We start from the raw sequence: 24,257 nt of genomic DNA on the forward strand, positions 1-24,257 counted from the left end.
AGGCTAGAGGCATCTTAAGCCAGCCACGGCGACTCTCAAAGCACGGATGAGAGCACAGCAGTGCATTGGCAGCACTCCAGCCTGCAGGACACAGCCATGAAAAGGAGGAAAGATCTAAAAGGACTGGAAGAAGTGAAAAAATATTTGGGTACAAATGGTAGGATTGGACCGGGGGAATTACTGACCAGACTGACCAATTTTGATTGCTGGAAAAACATTGGAACAAATGGCAAAACCATTTGTAAATGTCTAGATAATAAGGTGATTCAGAGAAGCCGACATGGATTTGTCCAGAATAAATTGTCAAGCCAGTATAATTTTTTTTCTTTTGTTTTTCTTTTGTTTCAGAGAAATGGGCCTTGTGAAGAAGGGGGAGGCAGTCAAGGTTATCACCTCTATCTATCTTGGCTTGACTAAAGCTTTTGATCCAGGTTCACACAGTGACATTCTTATAACTGTAGTAGAGAAATATGAATTGTATAAAATCACCATAAAGAGGCTGCTCAGGTGGCTCAGGCTGTTTGCTCAAAGAGCAGTTATCCAGGGCTTGCTGTCAGAAGGTGAAGATGTTTCAAGTGAGACCCTCGAGCTGTCAGCCCAGGTCTTCTTTTGATCAATACTTGCATTAACAACTCAGATTACAGAATAAGGAAGCCCCCTTGGGAAGACGAGACACTTTGCAGGACACGATTATGTTCAAAATGATCTTGATAAATTGGAAGAAAGGTCCAAAATCAATGTGATGAAATTCAATAAAGACAAGAGCAAATACTACATTTAGAAAGGGGAAATTAAATGTACAGATACAAACCAGGGGATGACTGGTTAGGCAGCAGGGTGCCAGAAGGAGAGTTTATGGCAGATCACCCGCTGCCAATGGTCAGCAATGTCACACTATTGCACAAAGATGTGTCATTCAGATTTATTAGCAGGAATATAAGGTAGAGGAGGTTGTAACTTCTGTTTTTGCCTAAGCCAGGCTCTGTACAGCCTGTCTGCAGCTGCAGAGAAGGGCTGAAGAAGAATCAGAGGAATGGTGGAGGCTCGGAGAGCAGGACCTGGAAGGAACAATTTAAGCAATTGGTTTTGTTTGGCTGGGAAAAAAGAGAAGGGAGCAGTGACACAGCAACCTTATCTTGACCTCTTGAAGACTGTTATGAAAAGGGAGATAAACAGTTGCTTGCTGGGGAGATGACAAGGAGTAATCACTTGATTTGTGGTGAAGGAGGTTTCCTGCGTAAGGCCAGTTAAGCGCTGACAGTCACCTACAGGGCAGGTGTTGGGTGCCTGTTGTTGGAGGCACCCTGTTGTTGGAGGCACCCTGTTGTTGGAGGCACCCTGTTGTTGGAGGCACCCTGTTGTTGGAGGCTAGCTGAATTGTCACCAGGTAGGGATGTGTCCGATCCTGCCTCCGAGCAGAAGAGATGCCCTTTTTGGTCCCCTCGAAACCCGGCATTGCCATGACAGCTGTGCTTAGGGCTGTACCGATTGCCAGGTTGGCACCAGAAGGAATTTGTCTCCGGGTCATGTTGGCCCAGACTTTCTTCAGCAGCCCAGGGGGTCTCTCACTTGCTGGAGTCATCTGAGTGTTCTTCCTCAGGCAGTCCCTGTAAGGGTGACCTGAGGGTTTGATAGTGCCTTTGTCTTTCTTCTTCTCTAGCTGTGACAGACCTTATTATTTCTTTAATCGTTGAATGACCAAAGCTCTTTTATTTCACTTAAGGCAGGAGTCAGCAGCATCGTGCTTCTCCAACTCTGGCAAAGGGCTCCGTGGAGCACAGTTAATAGGGAAGGAAGGAATTGCTCGTCAGTCAACATGCATGTGTTGCATGTGGCACCCCACAGCTGAGCTTTGACAAGCCAAGAGCCAGCCGGGGGGGGGCTGTGTTTGCAGTCACAGGTGTCTCCTTACAACACAGGCATGCAGATCCTGCTCGTGGCTGCCTGCAAAGCGCTCGGGTCAGCCTCATGGTCAGAACAGCTTTGGCCAATTGTATTTTGTCAGCGCGAGTGACTAATAGCCTCCATGCCATGAAAACTGATTGAGCATTATTTCTTTTCTAGGAACGACATCAGAATGATAGGAATTTTCAAGTCAGATTGGATAAATGGTCTAATCTCCTGTTGGCCAGGAGCCACTGCCAGCTGCTATAGGCAAAGATTATAGTACTTTCTTGCTAAGAATTGATGAATTATTGCCCTGCTAATATGCTCTACATAGCAGTGGACATGCAAGGTTTTACTTTTATTTTTCTAGAAACAAGTAATAATTTTAAATCGTCTCATTTGCTTTATAAATAACCAGGCTTTGAGAAGTAAAAATTAAGAAGTATTAGGCTCTTCTCAGAGGTACCACATAGCAATGAGTCTCACAAACTGATTTTGTACTGCAAGTATAGTTGGGTTAAAGATCACACTGAAAAAAGTCTGTGTACCCTTGATTTTATTATAGGTCCCATCAAGATCACTCACTCAAAGTACTCTGTTTACTTGTCTCCTCTCCACTGTTTACAGATGCTTTTCTTTGTCATGTGGTTCTTTGCTTTTACTCTATCATAATTGAACTTTTGCTGTAAATTGTCTCGTGCAGCTACAATCCTGGCATCATTATTACGTGCTTCAGAGAAAAATTAACTTCTTCCCACTACACACACAGTGGCCTACTTCCCACATCAAATGTCCCACCCTGCACAGCACGGATACTGCTAATGACAGGAGGTTATGCCACGTTTGTGGGCCTCTGGGAGCAGAGAAAAGGCCAGTTCTGAGCAGATGCCCGATTTGATTGCAGTATCATGAAGGCTAATTACTCTAATAAGCGTTCATGGGATTCAGAGATCAGGAGAAAAAAGATCACAAACACTATTAAGGTGTCAGAGGTGTTGACAGCAAATTGAAAGTATTAAGTGCCAATTTCTGTTTTCTGGAATTCAGGCTAATGTCACTGAGAGCTGCTGACAATCATCTGAGGGCAGATCCTGATGCCCTTGAGGAACGGTATTCAAGCTGCCTACATTGTGTACCTAACTCAGGTGCTATTGAATTCTTTGAATGTGGAAGCAAAAGTACCCCAAGCAAATCAGCCTTCTTGCTTTTGTGGGCTGCCAACTACACCTGTTTATATAACAGGTGAGAAGTAGTAGTGATACCTAACAGATAATAGAAAACTTGAATAGCTGTGGGGAAAAGCTCTCCATCTGGGGAATACTGAAAGCAATTGTCTTGTGCAAAAAAAAAAAAAAAAAAAAAAAAAAGGCAAACAAACCATAAGGTTGTGTGAGTGCTTGTGTTGTTGGACGCCTCCAGATGAGGTTCCTGCAGCACTCTGTTTAAGTGTAGATGTGAGGACTCTGGAGCTGTGCCTGCACAGTGCGATCAGGGAAGGACTCCAGCTGCTGAGCCTTCATCCACGTGTTTTCCATTGATGTGACGGGCTGTTGCTTGGCTCCAGCTCAGGTACAAAACGTCTTCACTGTGCTTAGCCAGAGCAGAGCTGGGAAGTCAGCTGCTGCGGTCCCTGCAGAGCTCAAGGAGAGCTCACTAAGGAGCGCCTGAACACGTACTCTGACAGTGGGCAAGCAGGGACTCTGCTTGCAAAGAGGGCCTGGACCAGCATGTGCATTGTTGGGAAGTGAGATTGTTTCTCCCAAATATTTGGGCAAGTATATGGAAGAGGCAGAACATGAGTTGGAGTGAAGTTATGTTGGACATACAAATAAAACCATCTTATTGTCAGACTAGTTCAGAGTGGCATTTTAAAAAGCTCACATCTGAAGCACATCCCTTTTTCTCTGCTCAGGATGAGACATGTAGAGCATGTGTTTTTAACCGGTTCCCTTGAACTCTATATTTCTCACACTCAATTAGAATTCCTCCCTACACCAACCCCTTCATCTGAAGCAGCTGCTGGTGACCACCATGGTCAGCAGTTGGCTCATGATCCCAGGGAGATGTTCCTGGAACAGATATACATTTGTGCGTGATGGCCAGCCATGGAAATCACTCTTCTCCATATGTGCCATTGGACCTGTCCTTTGATCACTAGCCATTTATTCTGGGCCACATTGAATTATGCCACTCCTTAATGCAAGCTGGCAGAAGTGGTTCCACTTGGAGACTTATGATTTCTCCTCTGTGAGGATGTTCAAAGGTGTATGCTACACAAGACTCTTCAGTCACATCTTACGGCCATGTAACTGTCATTTTGATGTATTCTCAGATAGATTCCCTTTTGTTTTATTTTTCCTTCCTCAGAAAATTGTGTTCTAGATAGGGAACCTAGAGAATTAATTACTCTTTGGTGAGTCTCTTGCTGAGTTTTCATGCTCCACAGAGCTTCACAGTATAAACAATTTTATAAAACAGAATTAACACTTTTTCCCAAAGAGTAACATCAGGATACCCAATCTGTGTAACTGAAGTATTCAGAATGCTGCTTGTTTTCAGTTCTAGGTACCAGATAAATAGCTGGTCATAGACAGAGTATTTGGTAAGCTCTAGGATAATCATGCCCATTTATCATGGGTGATATTTAGGGAAATGTATCTGCTACACTGGCTGGACAGGAACAAATACACCTTTGAAAACCTCAGCAGAACCTGCCAAAGTGCTTGTCCCCATCCTGAGCTGACAGATGCCCACAGGAGTGTATGCTGACAGGCCAAGTGACAAGTCATCCTTTTCTCTTCAGTCTGATTGAATTCCCAGATCTGAAAATTGAGCGTTCTTAATGCTTTTGGTCTAACTGAAATGTCTCTTCTAAACTGTAAGCCATTTATCTGAGTTCTAATCTCTCCTGCTGAGCTGTCACAGTCAAAATGCAAATCTCCTTACCAGGCAGGCAGATGCTCTGAAGATGTAGGGAGAATTTCAGTTTTAATGAAGATGTTTTGATCCCCCTGAAACAGAAGTCCCCCAAGGACCCATGTCACACATTGCCTGCAAGGGCTCATCTGCACCACACATAGGGACAGAAAGCTAATTTAAGCTGGGCTGGCTGAAGGGTAGCCCTATGATACTGCACTTGGAGGAGTAAGCCACATGGGAAGATGTTTGCACAGGGGCAGAGATGTACTCAGGTGTCTTGGAGACCCTTCTGAGACATCCCTGCAGGAAAGTGAGTGACGGGAGTGCTGGGGGCACTCATGAAGCTGCCTGTGGTGATGAGAGTGTGCTCTTGCATGCTATGAGCCAGCATCAGGCCTCTGGGGTGGGAGCCAGCTGCTTTTTAGGAAGGATGTGAGAGGACCCTGCTGAGGGCCTGGGGCTCTGCCGTGCTAATGCTGTGTGCTCTGTGCTAACTGGGACTGTCTGCTCGTTTCAAGGTCAAGTGGCAGAAGGATGACATGGACAACAATCTGAATTTCTTCTCTGTCTCCTCGGATGGACGGATTGTGTCATGGACTTTAGTTAAGGTAAACAGTAGGTGGCAATTTCCTTTCCTGGCCAAACTATAACCAATTGTCTCCAAAGTTCAATCATGCACTAGTTTTATTATTATCTATAATGAGCAAGGTTTGAAAAGAAGTGGCAGCAAAAGATTGTAGGTGCAGTCACAGCTTGCTGCTGCCAGCCTCCAGCCAGGTTGAGGGGCTCCATATTAAACTCTAAGCAGAACCTGCCTAACTCCTTGCTCAGGACCCAACCTTCACCATCTGCACCTACAGCACCCCACGGGCCTGAGTAACTGAGATCATTTTTCTGCCTTGCAACTGCTGGAATTCAAGACTGGTCCTTGCTCTGAAGCCTTCGTTGTCCTGGGAGCGTCACCCAGAGACAAGGCAGAATGATCTGCTTTCTTCCCCAGCTTCAAGACTCCCACCCCCAAAATGCTCCCCTTCAGGTAGCAATTCAGAATGAGAGGGAAGGTGCAAATTTCTCCCCTGCTCTGGTACAGTGTGTGGCCAAAGTTGCAAAGAGTACTTCAGGATGTTAACTAGGAGTCTGGCAGCTGCTGCCCTGTCCCCCAGAGCTGCTGGTGCAAGGAAGAGCAAGTTGAAATACTACAGCCATAGAGCAGGGAGGAAGCTTGCATTTACAATGGGATGGATGGCAACAAGCAATTGGACAGGCAGAGGGTTCCCCCCAGCCAAGACATTGACTGCTCACACCAAAGACAATTTCCATAAACTCATTGGCATTCTCTGCCTTTCATCTCTTTTCCTTTTGGAGTACATACATTGATAGAAATGTCCCTAAATGACCCTTAGATTTATGTCTCTGAATCTCAATGTGTGCTTTTTCTGTTGGGTATTTGATTTTACATTTTGAAGATTTCTTTTTTTTTTTTTTTACTTCTGAAATAATTGAATTACCCTAAATGGGAGTTTGAAGCAGCTGTCCCATTATTTCCCAGCAAGCAAATAAATTTCTTTACATCCTTGGATGCCTTTTTTTTTTTTTTTTTTAACCTTTTATACCAAGCCATTCAAAACATGTTGGTTCTGAAAATTTTAGGCCTTGCCACCATGGTCAGGGTTTCATGTCTAACATTATACGTACATTTAAGTCTCATATTCACTTCAGGAGTGGGAACCACTTCTAAGGAGCACAGACAGAGCTTGCAGTGGGCATTGATTATCAGGTTCTTTCATAAACTCCAGTGAGTGCATCCCGAGTCCTTCTTGCAAAAGTGCTCAGAGCTCCCTGAACAGGGACAGCAGCACTCAGCTCCTGCTTTATCTCCTGCATAGAAGAGCCCAAAAGATTTATGCTGAAGTGGGTGGTACACACTTACAGCTAAACACATCCAGTTAAGGTGGCTTGGCAAGTTACACATATCACCTGGGCCCTGGTAACTGAGTGTGCTCAGCTTGCTTCACTCAGGAGGTGACACTCACTGGATTAAGCCTCTTGTATTTTAAACTTCAGAGAAATACCCCAGCTGGGACAACCTAGGAGTCTGCAGATAGGCTCTGATAGCAACTCACCTGGGGGAGGGCTTTTGGAGACATTTTTGTTACTCATCTCTGCTTAATTGTGTTCCCACACTGTAAGGTGCTTCTTTTTCTTGTCCCTTCAACATGTCCCTTTAGTCTGTGGTTTTATACACAGCAAGGAGCAATGGACAACCTGTTTGAATTGCAGCTTTGCAAGAGAGTGAGCTCTGAGTTTTATTTAGAATAAAATTAAAGAGACTCCAGAGAACTTATATTTTGCAAGTCCATAGTGCAAATATGAAATAAATTAAAGAGAGCTTCATTAATCATTTTGGCAGGACTACCCAGAAGTAAAGCTGCTTTAAAAACTGATAACTCGTTGACACCTCCAAAGCTGGGAGCACAAAGTGAATAAATTAATTCTTACTTGTAGCTGGACATCTGGTAAGCACCACTCAAAAGCTGGATAGAAGACTTGTCAAATTTTAGCTAGGGATGGATGATCTGCCTTGACTGTGGTGGTTGTCTCTGTTAGAAACAGGCACCATCACTTTGGACAAGCTTCATGAAACATTAATGTGTGCTCAGGCTGTCATCTTGGCTTGGTTTTGGGTCATCATGAAGGTGTAAAACTGAGGAAGGTTGTGGGAATTTGGCAGCTGGGTGGCTCTGCTCTCCCACTTCGGATTCATGCGCTGCCTGTCGAGGAGAGCTGTCAGTGCAATGTCAGGAATCAGCTGGTTGGGATGCAGCCTGGCACGGCCCCTCGGCCTGATCCTCAGCGCTCCCAGGTTTGTAGCCATAGCTCACCCTTCCTATGTGACCTAGAGCTAAATTACCTAACAGCTCTGGGCCTCCTTTGTCACTTGAGGTTAATAATGACAACTAAAAGGAAGTAGGCAGCTGCGAGGCCTAATTCACTAACGCTTTCAAAGTGCTTTACAGTTGTTTGTCAGAAGCAACATATTATTGTTCAGTATTCCTGGAAGGCCAGGCTGTCAACAGTCTGTTTACCCAGAGGAATATGTGAATGGCTCTGGCAATAAACAGCCCCAGGAACAGATGCGTTTTCCAGACTGCGAAGCTGGGTACAAAATAAAAGCAGCACAACAGGGAACTCTGCACAAGTAAGATCCTGTATGAAGGCAAGAGGCTACAGGAGCAGTCCATGGAGGAGACCTCAGCCAGGTGGATATGCTAGGAGGCATCTTCAAAGAAAGGCTGCAGAAATGCATGAGCTTAGAGAGAGAGCCTCATGTGGTTTGCCTTTTTGCTTGAACACACCCGTGTGCCTGCCCTCAGCATGTGCCTGCCGAGTTAGGCTCTGTTAGACACACTGGGTTTATCAGTGTGATCAGCTATGGGCAGCTCCAAAGCTGCCCTTCAGACCAGAGTCATGTGGCCACCAGGCATGGCCTGGGCACGGCAGATGCTCTCTGGAGAACAGAGAGACCTGGAAGCCTGATCAGAGGTGAGTGTCTGCTCAGCGTGTCCTGTCCGTGCTCTCAGCTGCCCACCAGCACTCCTCCTGGAGTGGGCAGTGTGGAGTATTCTCTTCCCCGTGATGCTCAGGGCACTGCTCCTTCCAGTTCTTGTACACACACCCCGAAGTACATGACCTCTTTCTTAACATCACTTCTGCCTGTACTCACTGACCCTGGCTTGTTCTAACCCACGTGCTGTAGAAAGAATCACTAACAGAAAGTAGGAGTCCACAGGCTGCAGAAGGCTGTCTTGCTTCTTGCTGCTATCTCAGAGAAAAGTTACTCCCATCAATAGGCAAGAGCATGTGGCTAGGCAGCAGTGCAAATTAATGAGAAGGAAATAAAATATTTTATGGGTTTTGTCCTTTCTTGAGCCTTCCATAAGTGTGTTCCCCCAAAATACAGTACAAATGTCTTACAAAACACAGTCGCCTCTGAATTGCAGTACTGAACAGATGCTAGCAAGGTCTTCTCCCTCCTCCCCTAATGCACAGTTCTCTGGGACTGACTTTTCCTGGCAGAATCTCTTTTCCACCTGAGTCCTGCTCTGGGTTTAGAGAAGCTCCAACTAAAGCTTGATTCACTGAGCTAAGAAGTTACGTTTTGTTCTCACAGTGCTCCAGTGGGAAATCTGCAGATTTGTGAAAACATCCAGTCCTCAGCCCACACTTCTCACTAATTTAATCTTTAGTTCTTTGTTCTTTTTATCAGCCCTGGGGTATTCTTATATTCACAACCAACTCCGGTCTGCAGAGGTATTTTAATTCCCAAAGCTAGTCTAAGAATGGATCTTTGCCCTCTCTTTGTTTCCTCATACTCACCCACATGGTGTCTATGTTCATCAGGCTTTTGTCTCCTGCCTAAGTTGTAAACTCTGGGACACAGCCTTTTTGCCCTGTGTTCATGCAGCACCTAGCAAAGCAGCGTCATGGCCTGCGATAAGAGCTCTTTAGAGCTCTGGGGATAATGACTACATGGGGCACTTTTCCCTTGGGTAGCTGCTTGCTAGTTGTTCTTGTTAGTTGCATCTCAGAGCCCAGGAGGCTGTGAGTACTGGGAAGTGAGGCTGCTCTGGGGGCAACAGGGGGATGGTAAGAAGAGGGGACTGGTAAGGTGGTAAGTTACTATCCATTAATGTGGGTTTAGTTAACTCCACGATAAGACACAATACCCATCTTCAACCATGCAGGGTGATTTCACTTAACACAATGATTTAAGCTGACAGTGTCAACCCACACTTCAAAACACTGACCTCAAAACCTGAAGCTGTCCAGGTCAGTTGCATGCGCCTGGGTGATGTACAAGTGGCTCTCAGTACCAGTGCTTCAAAATACCAGTTTTCTGGAGGTCTTATGTAAAACAGCATGTTAGCAAGTTGCCAACTGCGGGCATGAAACATTAAACAACTTTTGGAAAGCTTTTCAAAATTCCTCCATAAAATTTGCCATTTGAAAGTACTGAATGTCTCTGTATTGTTGCTGTAAAGCCTGTTATTCATGTGGAATCTCCTCTGCTTGCAGAATGAGCTGGTTCATACAGATGTCATCAAGCTGTCAGCAGAGGGAACAACGATGCAGGGGGCAGAGGGGCTGCAGCTGCAAACGCTTGGTAGGAGCCCAAGTCCTTGCCATGCTGATTAATTACTGACACAAAGCCTCTAATCAGTCATTCAGAGGAATTAAATTGGGAGTGGGATGTTGAGATGGAAAAGGACCGAAGAAGGGTTACTCCTCCTAGCTTTGAACGTGTGGTAGGGCAAAGTCTGTCTGGAAGCAATGGCCACTAATTGAGTCAAGGTTTGCTGCTTGACTTTGCTTGCAGAAAAAGATGAGCATTAATTCCAAAAATGTCCACTTTACCATGACATCCCAGTACAAACAAGACATGGGCATTACCTGTATTTGTCAAAACTAAGTCAGTTTTGTTCTTCCTACCAGACATTGATCTGAGTTGGCTAAATCAAAATTAAAAGCAACCTTTGCCCTCTTCTGGGTGCATAGCTCACCCAGCCTACAGCGGGATGTGCCTCCTTTGGCTTTGGCTCTCTAAAAGCACAACATCCATTCTGAGCTCCCTATTTGTATGTTAGGCTCCCTCCATACAAAGTGGGAACCGTGCAGTCTTTCCAGACTGAATTCCCTCATCCTATTAATCCCGTGTTTGAGACAGGATTGGATGAGTCAGCTCTGGAAGTCCCAGACTACACGGGGAGCCTTGAGGAATCCCCTCATCACTCTGCTTTTCCCTGTGAAGTTATGGTCTAGGTTTGGAGAAGGCACTTGCTCCGCATTTAAGGGTGTTTCTAGGCTAGTAATTGCCGAACAATTTGTGTTTGCGTTGCCACACAGGTTCCAAGAGACTAGCTAAAGCAGTACACTGCAGAACTCCCAGAGGCTTCAGGATTATTTGTTAACATTACTGGGAAATGGATTTTTCAGAGACTTGCCTTGAATATTTAACAATCTATTTAAATGTAAAAAAATGCAGACAGTATTACAGGGTTGAAATGACCTGAACAATTCCCTTGAGATCTACATTTTGTTATCATTTAAGACATAATGCTGTTTTCAGCTGCCTTTGCAAAAAGTTATCTGTAACTATGTGCTTCTGAGCCTTGTCTGCTTGTTCTGATTTCTCCTCTGATGATTGCTGTGGTTGTCCCTGCTGGTCAGGAGACTCAAATTGCTCTGGCAGTCAGAGGACATCCCATCTTCTGCTTAAGGACCCTTCTGAAATTTTCTTTCACCACCATTCAAGTTTACTTTCTTGGATGATGTTGCATCTGTCATGGGAGCAGAAGCCAGAAGACCTCAAGAAATCGCATCCTGTTGTGACTGATGCCTGTTTTAAATACAGGTCACAATGTTGCTTGATTTGAGGCTTTTGAAGTCCTTCTGTGCCTGACAGAAGATTTGTTCCCAAATCATATCCTTTGCTATTACCTTTACTGAAGTGAGCCTGCTAAATGGCTTCTGAGCCAAGGATGAAGAGGGTGAAGGATTTATCATGTGGTGTTTCTTCTCTGGACCCTTTAATGCATGGGTCCAAAAATTTACATTTTTGTGAAAACCAACCAACAGAAAATAATAGGAGGCAGGCTGGGTCTTCATGACTCTTACATTTTCACCAGGCATTTTAAATTCTTACCAGAGTGAATCATGTTTTTCAGCCAATCTGCCATAAAACTATTAACTGACATTCACTGCTCCCACTGTTTACTGGAGGATGCTGCTGTGTCCGGGGCAGCTGGAGTCTTGGAAACCTTAGAAACTTTTGGAATCAAAGACAGATGATAAACTTCATAATAAGCTTGGTAGGACCGTGGTTGAGAATGGGAATAATAGCAGTGACTGAGCGCAGAGTGCAACACTGACGTGCTTTCTGCACCTAGCAGCATCCTTGAAGCCATATATGAGAGAAGACTGTTTGAACCAGAAGCTGGAGTTTCTGGGAACTGTTTTCAAAAAGGAGTCTTGTGTTTCTAAACAGCTCTCTTATTTGTGTGGGGGGCGAGGCTGACCCCAAAGAGAATGATGGAGGCTCCCTTGGGTGCCATTGCCTTTAGAGGCCATCTGGCAGGTGCTGCTGATTATAGGTCTGTGTCAGTTCTTCCTGGAGCGGTTGCGTTTTGTATAGCCGGAGATCTCGGTGGCAGTCTCAGAGGGCTTGTTGCTTTAGAAAGCAAATTACATACTGTGGCTGTTGTTATGCAGGCATCAAATCTCAACACCAAGTGATGTCTAGGGCCAGCTGAGAGGCAGCCCAGCCCAGTGGGTAGGGTAAGGACAATGTCTGGGAGAGCTGAATTCAGCTACTGACCTGCCATGAGGCTTCCTCCAAGTCAGTTCACCCTTCTTCCAGTTCCCTTTCCCCTTTGTCTGTGTTGTCTCTTCAAATCGTGGGTGCTAGAGAAAGGCACAACTTGGGAAGGGTTTTTGGAAGGGGTGGCTCTAATTTCTTTGGGGAGCTTTTCACTAATAAATCACTTCTGGAAACATTGACAACGTGCATGTAGTATGGGCAGGGAGCGTGTGCTGGGCAGATGAACCAATTCTCTGTCTGACTCCTTTCTTCTGTTAGCAGGCTGCGGGACATCGTTTGATTTTCACAAAAAGATAGACTATTTGTTTCTCGTTGGTACTGAAGAGGGAAAGATCTATAAGGTAAGAATGGCTTCTTTGTCCCTTGTTTTACATCCCCTGACCCGTGCTTGTCTTTCAGGTTCATCATCTTAACTGTTTGCTCAGACAGCAACAAAGTACAACTTCAGAGCCTGGTCCTGCCCTCAGATCCCTGTGGTGAGCCAAAGACCAGCACAGAGCCCCAGAGGGTCACGGGGAGCTCTCTGTGCAGACCCAATTAAGGCATTATTTTGCAGAAACGTTTTTCATGCAAACTGCATCCCAGAATGCTTTGCAGATTGCAGCTGTGCAAGTGAGGCGCTAACTATGATCAGAGCAGAAGTTAAAAGGCATCAATCCTCTGTCCTTATGGCTACAGGGAAATGGCAGGAAAAATCTCTTTTCCTTTTTAGAGCTGTTATCCTGCGAGCAGTGGGGCTAATGAAACCTTATTTCCTATGGATTGGTGTCCTGCAGCCCTTCCCTTCCACAATTACATCCCAGCTCCTTCCTCCAGCCCCACTTTCTCATCACCGTCCTATCCCCAGTTTCTCACTGTCTCCTCTAATGGTGCTCAGCTCCTGCTGGCATTTGTCAGCTGGCCAGCTCTAGCCACATGGTGAGGACAGGGGCTGAGTTTTGATTGCCTTTCCATGGGGGCGTTGCCCAAATGTTTGCACTCTGCAGCTGTCCTTTTTTATGAAATGTGTAAGACCTTAACATTGCCAAGTCCCTGCTGCAGCCAACTTTGGCTGAAATGGCAAGCGAGGTCAAACGTTGTTTGAGAGGACAGACAAGAAGACAGCAGGAAACAGACATTGTTTTTTCTTAAGAAAACAAGCTAAAAATAGTAAGTTTTGAGCTCTGTTGTATCTAACCCTGAATATAAAGCTTTTAACTGCTTATGATACTGACATAACTTTGTTTGCCCAACACTCCTCTGAGCTGCCTTTTCAGCTTTGTTAACATCATAGCCACAGCCCTTCAGCGTTAGGTTTGGACCATCAGCAGGAGGCTGACCTGCAGAGCAGAGTCATCCAGGCATCCCTAGAAGATGCAGTAAGTTCCTTCCCATGTCCTGCTGCAAAGTGGAAACAAAACAGAAAAAGAACCCAAAGAGAACTGTATTCTGAAACCAGTATCAATCATTAGGCTGACTGAAATTTGTCCCTCTGCCAGGCAGTATCTAGGGGGGGATTTCTGAGTAGTGCTCACTTGCATTTGACAAGACAGGAGCAGAAAGAAAGTGGGAGAAATGGGGGGTGCTGGGCTGATGGACAGAGGAGTAAGTGCAATGGCTTTTTGTTTGTGCTCTCAGGACAGAAAGCATCTGTTCAGTTATGGGCAGATGTTCTCACTTGTCTGATCAACTACAGTAGTTGGTACCTTGGGTATTGTACTCTAGGTTGTTTGAGTACTGCTGTGTCTAGTCCTGATCAAAATGCGGTAAGAAACCACATGTTTGAACCACGATTTAACTTCCTCAGTGCTTAGGGGAGCGATGGATGTCAGTGAGTACAACAGTGGATGTCAGTGCTTGGTGGGACTGTCAGTTACCTTTCAGGAGAAGTGTTCAGGCTGGAGTCCTGCCTGATTTACACAGCGAAGCAAATCCTTCCTGAAGGAGGAATGAATAGCAACAGAGTTTGGGAGTGTTTGCATTGAATGAACTGTAGCTGTGAGTGACCTTTAGTGAAAGTGGTGCTAGGATGGGTTTTAACACAAAGAGTGATCCCAGCATGAAGCCCCACAGGCATTTTAACCTCTTCTTTGGTGAACTAATGCAGAGTGAGACTGTTGTACAGGATTGTTTCTTTTATTGGTGTGAAGGCCAATTTCAGGGTTACTGATAGCAGCAAAGCATTCTTGTGGCATTGCTGGACTTTAGAGAAACGTGGACCACTCTTGCATTGTGCAACACAGCCCTATCAAATTCAGGTGTTCCACAGGAATGTGGAGGCAATCATCCATCAGACTGTATGGAGTAACAGGGATGAGAAATCTTCAGTGTCTAGACAAAAAGGCCTCCACGGTACCCACAAAAAATGGGGCAAAAATGCTTGGACCTTCAGTGTCCCCCAGGAGTTTACTAATAGCAGTTTCAGAAGCTTTGGGATCAAGTTGCTGCTGCTACAGATGTTTCTTAAGGACTGCCACACACCTTCATCACAACTTTTATTGAAAACCTCACATTTGAATCCATTACTGGAACTAACTGTGGATTAGAGCCTTGTCCCACTTGGATGCTGAGGGCACTGACAGTCCCGCAGCCATTCGGGCACCTTTTGGGTCTGTTGGCTGCACTGAGTGGGAGTGAGATGCCAGGGTGTCAGTGCTGCACTCCCATGTCGCTGCATGTTGAGTGAGAAGGACAGACTTCTTACGTGCTGCATGAGTCAGGGATCACACATGGACTGTTCTCCACACGGGCTGAATCTTAGATTATTTATTAAATAAATGGAAAAATGAATTTCAGAGAGGCATTTTTTCAAAGATTGGGCATGCCCACAAATAGCATTATAATATGATAATTCTTTAGCTGCAGAACGATTGCAGTGAATTTTGTAAAATGCCTTAGTTAATAGCATTTCTGAAGCCAAGAAATCATTATTTTAATTATACACGGACCTATCTATTGCCCTTTTACATAGAGAACAAACTGTTTCTGCATTAATGTGGTTCTATAATGCAAAACTGCCTCTTTGCATATCTTATTTGCTGTTTAGGAATTGTTCAGCTTTGGTACAAAAAAGGATGGCCTCTGAGATTCACAGTAAAACTTTATTGCGACTTCAGGTCTTTGGTCAGAACTACTTCTTAGTCAGCAGAGTTTCACAACAGAAAAAATGTGATAAGATTTGTGCATATTCATGTGAGAGAGGGTTTCTTCCGTCTTAGGCAGTTTGCCTGAGAATGTAACAAATGAATATTATAAAATTTAGTGCAAGACTATATAGAAGGAAAAGATTATTCTTATTTTCAACAAAACTGATTTCACTCTAACCTATTCTCTCATACCAAGCACCAGGACATTTGTACCTGTGTGGTCAGGCCAGGATTTCTTGCAGCTATGCAGAGGACAAAGGACACTGGGTGCTGAGTTGTTAGCACGTCTCTTGGGTTTTCCTTAATTGATGATGACAAACTGGTTTCTGGAAATGCTCCAACTTCCAGTTACCCTTCAGGAATGGAGAGAGCTTTTTCCTCAGTATCTTGTCTTGCCTCATCTTAGGCAAAGTTGTTTTCCTTGTCTGGATATTTTAAGGCTTGAGTTCTGTTCCTCATCTTCTTGCCACTCTGTCTTTGTGGCTTCCGTTTGTTCTGTCTAGCTATCTTGTCATTTGACTGGCTGCATTTGCCATCAGTTAACATAGGTTCTTTCTTTTACCCTCTCCTGCCATTTCTCCCAGTGCATTCACATTCACCCGTTCCCACTTGGAAGCCTTTCCACAAATCTTAGCACTTCTCTTACAAATCTCTACAAGAGGACACTGAGTGAAAGTCCAGCAGCTTCAGATGTTGCTGTAACAGCAGCCCACGACACCGTGGGACACGTTTGTGTTGGCAGTTTCTGAAGAACAGCTGGGTGTGCTGGTCTGCCTGGCAGTGCTGGTGTTGGGCAGTACTCTTTCTGCTGCCAGGCACAAAATTCCTCTGAAAGAGATTATTTTTTTTCTGATCTGCGTATTACCCTGAGTCTCAGTATTTCTGATAGGGAACTAAAGAAACCCTCTACGGTATAAGGGCACTAATAACCATCTGTTCACCATAGTTGCGGAGGAGTCTTATGTTAGACTAACATTTAGGATAAATTGAAGTTCTAATGAAGAATATTATGAATAAGTTGTGTGTCCTTGGAGTTGTCCTTTCCTCCCAATATTCCTCCCATTTGTTTTGTAACCCTGTCACCAGTCATCTCGTTACTGGTTTCATGTATTGCCAGACACATTCTTGCTTTCCTGTTCCGTCCTAAAAACACTGTTTACTATTCACACACACCTACCACCATTTAAATAGGAGAAAAACACTTTCAGCAAATTTGAGCAGTGCTGCAGAAGATCAGACAGGCTGCACAAATACCTGCTCCTTGAATCTACTCATGCTCTTCAAAGCTGTCTTGTCAGAAGTTAGGCATCAGATTTTCCAGTGTTTTTTTTTTTTTTTCATCCTGACATGTGTCTAATAAATGTATGCTTTTAAAGCATAGTAGCGGAGGACTTTGCCAGAAGTTCTAGGTAGCTCAGAAACTCTTTTATTTGTTAAAGTTGTAGTTCTTTCTGAACTTTTTCTCAAGTGCATGATTTTCCTTCAAAACGCATCTTGGGAAGACCACGACCCAGTCTCACACAGCAGGGACAATACTGAAGGATGGGATGAATGTGGCGTGGGACTGGCAGGCAGGCACACAGGGTCTGTTTCTCACAGGGGACATCAGCCAGGCCCTACAGGACCCCTTTTATTGCTGATTTCATGGGAAAACTGCAGGTCCCTTTCCTGCCAAGGCTTGGACCTCAGCTCTGAGCCAGACTTGCAGACTGCAAAGTGGGTCAACACACCCCAGAGTGTCACAGGCCTCCTCTGCTGGTGCCCAGAGAGCTGCCCTTACCACAGGCTCAGCCCCAACAGGGCTCTAAAAGCAGACCTCTGAGCATTACAGATCTGTTGGCTGTAGACAGATCTCGTTAAGATCTTACTGATCAAAGTCATCAGGTATTAGGGACCTTCAATCCACCTACTTGGAAAGACAGCCGAATAAAGCAGCCTCTCTCTTGTGATGAATTACTCGTGACCCATTCTGTCTGTTTCCCGCAAAGTGACTTTCAAAACAAGCCAAGTACCAATTTTCCTGGTGGCTGAACATTAAGAATTATGAAGTAAAGTTATGGAACATGCCATTAAAGGAGATTTCAGTACCGTAATTACACGCAGGCACAGTGGCTCAGAGATAGAGTATGCAGCAAACTATTAGCAAGCTACAGACACTGTCAGTAAACCTCAGTGGGACCATGAGACACATTCTTGGTTCTGTTTCCTACCACAGTCACCCTCCGGCGGTACTAGAGCTGCTGCAGTGTGAAGAGTTCAGCACCCTTAATCCAGTACCTGTCCTAGCACACAAGGACATTGGAAGCAAAACGGGTCAGAGTTCCCAGACAGTGAATGTCATGTGTAATAAGTAGTTAAGCCTCCTGATTAGTTAGAGCTTTAATTGGCAAGAATTGAAGTCATGTAACACTCCAGCAATCCTGCTGCATGGGCAGATGATGTTTTGCTGCATTCACGAGGGAGCAGGGAAAGGTGCTGAAAAGTCTTTGTAGTGACGGTACCAAGGCAGACTGACGGAAAATCCTGAAACCACCCTAAACTTGCTGTGTAGGTACAGCCTGCATGCGAGAAAACAACCAAGAGGACTTCATTCATGAGCTGGGGATCCTTGTGGCTAATGAAGGAAGCCTCCAGTTTCTTCTGTGGGAGGAAGGCTGGGGAGTATAACCTAATTTTTATGTGAATGCAGAACTGACAGGATCTGGGTTGAGCCCTGTATCCTGCAGATGAGCAGATCGCAATTTCTCCCTTTCCTGAGCTCACACACCATCTGGGGTATGGGGTGGCCACCTGCCCACTGGGGACATGGCTTGGTGCTGGCCACCCTCCCGCGGTTCTCACACCCCTCTGGGAAGTGAGGAGTGGCACAAGAGCCCCGGGGCAGAGGTGTGTGATGCAGGCTGCTAGCACAGGCTGTCACGGGGTGATGGCAGGGAAGGGAATTTAGGCATGTTCCCAAAATCCCCTCTGGAGCCTGGTCTGGTAGGTCATTCTTGTGCTGAGAGCATTATTATTAAAGATTTGAATCACAGTTGCAACAGACCAAATGTGCTGTGCCGTGTGCTCTCTGCAACAGGAGAGCTGTTTTCCCCTGCCTTTCTGAGAGCCTGTTACAGAGGCACAGCAGGAGCCTGGGCTGGCAAGAGGCGATGGAGCTCCTCCAGTGGAGAGTGGGCTCTGTAGCCTGGCTCCAGCTGTAAATCCATCCAATTTTCATCTCTGTGTCTGGCAGAGAGGAGCTCAATATTGCCTGCAAGTGGGTGAAACAGCATGTGCTAAATGATTTAGTGTCTATAGCACCTCTGGGTACCAGCTGCCTCTTCCCAGCCAGCCCAGAAGAGACTAGGAGGCCATACAAGTATTTGCACACATCCTTCTCCAGGAATACAAGCCCTGTAAGAAAGTCTAGCTGTGTTAACTGACTAGTTCTTTCCATTGCAGTGTTCAAAATGCTATTCGAGCCAGTTTCTGGATGTGTTTGAAGCCCATCACATGGCCGTGGATTCAGTCAGCTGGAATCCCTACCACTCGAAAGTCTTCATTTCCTGCAGCTCTGACTGGACAGTCAAGATCTGGGATCACACCATCAAGTAGGTCCTGCTGGGTCCTGGCATGGCTGGTGAGGTGTAGCCTAACAATCCAGCTGCACATGTTGGTTCTGCTCATACTTCAGTCTCAGTTTCCCTCTTAGGTGTTGATACTGCTCTCTTCTCTCAGTTCTCTGTGGCTGAGGAATCAGATTGTACTCCTGAAGTATAAGGTATAAGGCTTAGCATTGGCTGCTCCAGAAATTTGCCAAGCAGCGCAGCCCAGCAAAGAGCCTGACTGACCTGTTTGTCTTCAGATGACAACCTGCTGTGGCAGGGTTATTTTTCTGGAGCAATGATCTAGAGAAATGGTAGGGGCTGGTACATGGCCTGAGGGGCCAGACGCCTCCTGAGAGCCAGCTAGGCCCCAGAAAATGGCAACATTTAAAAATACGTAATGAAGTTCAGGGTTAGCGGTTGAGGAATGTTTGGTTTCAATCATAAATTGATTTTGTTGTACATCACTCAGAGTCAAATATTTCCTGTTGCCAATACTGCTCTAATATTCATTGGTGTTATCAGAAGTCCAGAGAGGGAAAATCACTTTTTCCTCCGTGATTATTAAGCAGAGAGACTACATCTCACTGTAGGCAATGAAGCTTTCATCTCACTGTAGGCAATGGAAGCTTTCTAAATGCTTTCAGAAAGAAAGAAACATCCTACTTGTCTTCTCAACACAGTGGGACCAATCCAGGCCCATTTAGGTTGATGTTCAGCTCTGCTTTGCCTTTGGCTCAGACCCTGGCTGGTATCTGGCATAGGGAAATACCGCATCTCCCACTTTTACAGCTGGCCTTGTACATAGGCTGCAGCATGTTTATAGCTCAGTGTTTCACTTCCAGAGTGGCATCTGTTTAACTGATCCCGTGTCTCTCTTTACAGGACTCCGATGTTTATTTATGACCTGCATTCTGCTGTAGGGGACGTTGCCTGGTCCCCTTACTCCTCCACAGTCTTTGCTGCAGTCACCACTGATGGCAAGGTGAGAGGCTGGGAGCAAAACTGATCTGATCTGAGCTGGGAGAAAGTAAAGGGAGATCAGGGCTGAGCACAGGGACAGGTTATCGCAATCCTGGGCAAGCACATCAGGGAGCTGATGATCGGCCATCAGCTGAAATCCGGCCCAGTGACTGGGGCCGACCTGTCTGAGGTTTGCCTGGGCTGCTTGGGAGGGCAGGGTCACATAAGTAGCTTGAGGCCCCCAAACTATCAATGCCTCTTTTGGTCAACCTGATTTCAGAGGATGCAGAAGTCCAACAGAGTTGAGAAAACTTGGGCAGCAGTATCTCTTATTCCTCCTCCTCATAGGCCTGCCACACTTGTAAAAGCAACAAGGCCAGAAATCTCTCAACGGCATCCCTGCCATGCAAATTGCTGATGTTAAATCACAAATTGGTGAACTTTTAGCAGATGCTAAGGGTCAGCTGCATCTCACAGCAGCCTGGATGAGCCCTTTGCAGCTGCATGTGGGCCTCCTCACCTAGGTCTGGGTCCTTCTTGGGGGCCAAACACAATCTCTGGCATTAGCTAGCCAAGCCTCTCTGCAGGCCTGGTTTTCTCCTCATACTCCAGTGATGGAGGTACTTAGAGGACAGAGGAAAACAGGACAGGGGGCAGGGAACAGGCTGCTTTTTCCTTTTTTTTCCTGCCTTGGTGTGGGTATCCCTGGGTATGCATTGCTTTCTTGATACTACTCCCCCTCATTGAGGTGAGTGTTGCAAACATGCAAGTCCCAAATTCCTCATGCCAACCACATCAAAGCAGGTGTGCAGCTCTCAGTGTGTGCCAAGAGAAAAACACTTAACTCCCTCTATGTAAAAACAGCTCATTAACAAGTGCATCCTTGGCGATGGAGAGATGATTCTCCAGAGGAGGGCACTCCCAGCATGAGTTGACACCTGGGCATTGGTTCCAAACCTCTAAGGTAATGGGAAGCAATAGAATTAAGTGAATATATTCTTATATTGATACTAAAAAATCAATTACAGTAATATGCCCAGGGTCAGCCAATATAACTTTGTTCCCATTAAATAAAATGAAATCAGCATTTTCCCTTTGTATCAGGCTGTCTCCAAGAGTAATGACTTGGTAATGAAGTACTTAGAACAATCCTAATGTTGAGATGATGGCAGTTATATTTTTGCCCCTAGCCATCCATCCTAGTAGCTCAGATGGTTAATTCGGGCCTGGCAAGTAGCCAGGGCACGTAGCTATCTGTCAACAGTGGTTTTGTACTATAAGACCACATTGCTCTGTCACCATGGGCTACATGTTGTGCTGGTGTAAATTGGAAAGTCTGTGCAGTTTGGCCAAATTACTCTAGCAAAAAGATGGCCTTTATATATCTGTATCACTGAATTGATGCCTTAGCAACTTTATTGCAGTTTAACCTTTATGTTGTAGCAAAAAATTCGTTTTGCGGATTCAGTGGCTCAGGCTGTGAATTTGTCTCTTGCAAGCTATGCAATGGAAATATCTTTACTGGTGCATCTGGCCTCCCTGGGAACTCAAAGATACTGCAGCCTAAATAAAGCAACGGTGGTGCTTTTCCCTCTGCAGGCAGGATTGAGATTGGGCCCTTTATTCATGAATCTGTCCATCCCCCTTCTCCCATATACCTAATGAAGGGCCTAGAGCGTTTGTTGTGACACATGCTCTGACTTGTTCCCCATGCGAGCTGTTGTGTGAGCCCCCAAACCTGGCTGGAGTTCACAGCTCTGCTGGAGTGCTGAGTTAACTGTGTGTAGTCCATTTGTGTCCTGGCATCTATCTGTGGGGACGAGGAAGAGATGTCTGCAGGCAGTGATACATCCTGGCCAGCACGAGCAGGTGGAGGTTTAACACGGGGCATACCTGGATGTCTTATTCATGTGCTCAAGTATCTGCCGCAATAGCTCATCTCCAGGGAGGCTTCTTGCTACTCTCTTGGGCTGGGTTCTTTGTCAGAGCTTTACCCGTCATAGGAAAACTCGTATGGACTTGACAAGAATTTGTGCAATGAGATCTTTCCATCCCAACCCTCGTCTTCGCCTCGGCTGTCATGACTAGTTGTGTTGCTGCAGAGTCACACCAGCTGCATCATTCACATCAGCCGAGGCCTGGGGTTCTTATGGGGCTATGGACTAGACAGAAGGCTAGCTCATTTGGCAGCACCACACCCAGGATACACACGTTGAGGAGGATCTCAGTCTGCTTTTTGTCTGTAATCCCAGACTCTCAAGAGTGACCATCAGGCAGGAACAGCCCAGCATTGTGCTGTCTAGCAGGAAAGGTCGAGGCAAGAGCTGCCTTCCCACTACAGTACACTGGCCAGGACTGATGCTGGTAGCAATCCTGGTCCCCTGCACTAGCCACTCAGCATGTTGATTGCAGCAGGGTAACTCAGACATGGTTTAGTTTCTATTTTAAACAGAACCTTTTAGATTTGCAGTGGAAGTGGAATAAATAGGTGTTTACAGCCTTTTCATTCCTGGAGGTATACCACTTTGTAGCAGAATTCACTTCTTGGGAATAAGTCAGCACCTCGCAAAGGACAGGCTCCATTAATGCTGGGAAAAAAAAATCTACACTAACAGGATACAGAAAACTACAGGACATGCAGCCAGAAAATAAAACATTAAAGACCTCCTGTTCAGAAACAGCCTTGAGCTTTGCATCCACACATAATTATGCCTGCAAAACCTGAAGGTTGCCTGGAGGTGGTTTTAAAATCAGGCCCTTATTGTGGTCTTAAAGGGATACCTGGAATATTTTGAAAAGCACATTTTCTTACCGAAGCTGATGTGTCCAAAATTTATGTATGTATTGTCCCCCCAGTTGATAAGACTGACTTGGAAATCAGTCTAAGCATCTCACAGTCCTCCTGCCTCCAGGAGGGGGGGATTTAAGAAAAGCTCTAAGTATCAGGAGCATTATCATGAAACCGTGAGCTGGCAGATGGGCATTTCTTTCAGACAGCACCACCTCTTTATAAATAACCCAAGTGTGCACGTTCTGCAGCCGATGCAGTGGATATTAGATGCTCCTGTTCCTCTTCATCATGTTCTGGGTAATTTCCTTAGTGTCCTGCTCTGCCTGATGGCCATTTTATTTCAGAACGTGCATAAATGACTTGCAATGAAAATTGAAATAAAATAAAATGATCCCTGAGACGTGCATGTCTGTGCCAACGCTGCCTGAAAAGAAGCTCCCAGTTCTATAGCTAGGTGCTAAATAAATGGCTTGACTTTAAAAGGAGTGGACAGTCAACTGCTTTTATGGAAGCTAGTCTTTGCTGGATGCCCTCAAAGCGGTTGCTAGTGAGCATTTGGCATTGGTTTTAATCAGTTTGCTGAGTCTGCTGCAGTTTTGCTCTGTGATTGCATTTCAAATGACACTTACGTTCCTTGAAGACTCCATAGTGTTTCCTAAAGCAGACAGGTGGAGAGATCTATTTCTAAACATGAGTGCTGCAGCTCCGTTGGCTGGCAGCAGCTCTGTGGTCCCTCCAGGCTATCTCCTGCAGGGACCTGGGTGCAGATGCTGATGTGATTAGCACTGAAATACGTGAGGTTAGATAGCACCTCATTTCCGTGGTTTTAGACTCCAAGTGGTAGAAACCTAACACGAAGAAAAAGGATAGGTGGGATCAGAGACCTGCTTTGGAATTAAAAACAGACTGTGGAGGTGGATTTGGATGCCAAACTCCCGAATTTAGGGTGCAGAAGATCTGGGGACATTGGTCAGCTTATTGGAAGAACAGAGAGCAGGGAAATGGGTAGGGGAGCAATTCAATCCCTGCAGCATTCAGCAGGATTCACCTCTGGGATCTTGCTTTGAGCCTATCTCAAACTTCCACTTGAAGCAGAAATAAATATTGAAACATGTAAAAGCTCGAACCAGACACACGAAACTTCTTTCTTAGGGTTCTTTTACTTACTTTCCTTCAGAAAGGACGTGGTGTTGGAAGGTTGTGCTGTACATGGGCGATGCTACAGACATTCAAGTCTGGCACACTCTGGGCATGTGGATGTTTTCTTATGCTGAATTTATGCACGAATTGTTACGCCTGCTAAAAAAGCCAGACACCACTGTCACAAGCGTTCCCAGATGTCTGGATCCCAGGCTGGAGGTCACAGCTGCCCCATGCAATGACTGTAATGGCATTGTCCAGCTGTGCTTGGTGGGCCTGGAAAAAGGATGGCTTTGCAGGGAGCTAACAGCAGCCTGACAATGCCTACAAGGAGGTCATCAATAAGTTAGAGCCAGGTTCCTCACAGCAGTGCAGGAAGGGACGACAAGACACATCCTGAGGTTAGATATTAGAAAGAAATTCTTCACTGTGAGGGTGGTGAGGCCCTGGCACAGGCTGCCCAGAGGAGC

At 45.6% G+C, this 24,257-nt stretch overlaps 1 protein-coding gene across 2 annotated transcripts in view; it reads left to right on the plus strand.

Moving 5' to 3' along the window:
• Positions 1 to 24,257, plus strand: part of DNAI1 (dynein axonemal intermediate chain 1) — a 140,859-nt gene that overhangs the window by 79,231 nt on the left and 37,371 nt on the right. For both annotated transcript variants that reach the window (XM_035310178.1, XM_035310179.1), the window contains exons 14-18: positions 5,325 to 5,414; positions 9,883 to 9,970; positions 12,446 to 12,525; positions 18,751 to 18,899; positions 19,779 to 19,878. In XM_035310178.1, the coding sequence (XP_035166069.1) occupies positions 5,325 to 5,414; positions 9,883 to 9,970; positions 12,446 to 12,525; positions 18,751 to 18,899; positions 19,779 to 19,878 (507 nt within the window). The remainder of the gene's footprint in view (positions 1 to 5,324; positions 5,415 to 9,882; positions 9,971 to 12,445; positions 12,526 to 18,750; positions 18,900 to 19,778; positions 19,879 to 24,257) is intronic.

This window comes from Oxyura jamaicensis, chromosome Z (assembly GCF_011077185.1).
Source record: "Oxyura jamaicensis isolate SHBP4307 breed ruddy duck chromosome Z, BPBGC_Ojam_1.0, whole genome shotgun sequence".
NCBI classification, from domain to species: Eukaryota; Metazoa; Chordata; class Aves; order Anseriformes; family Anatidae; genus Oxyura; species Oxyura jamaicensis.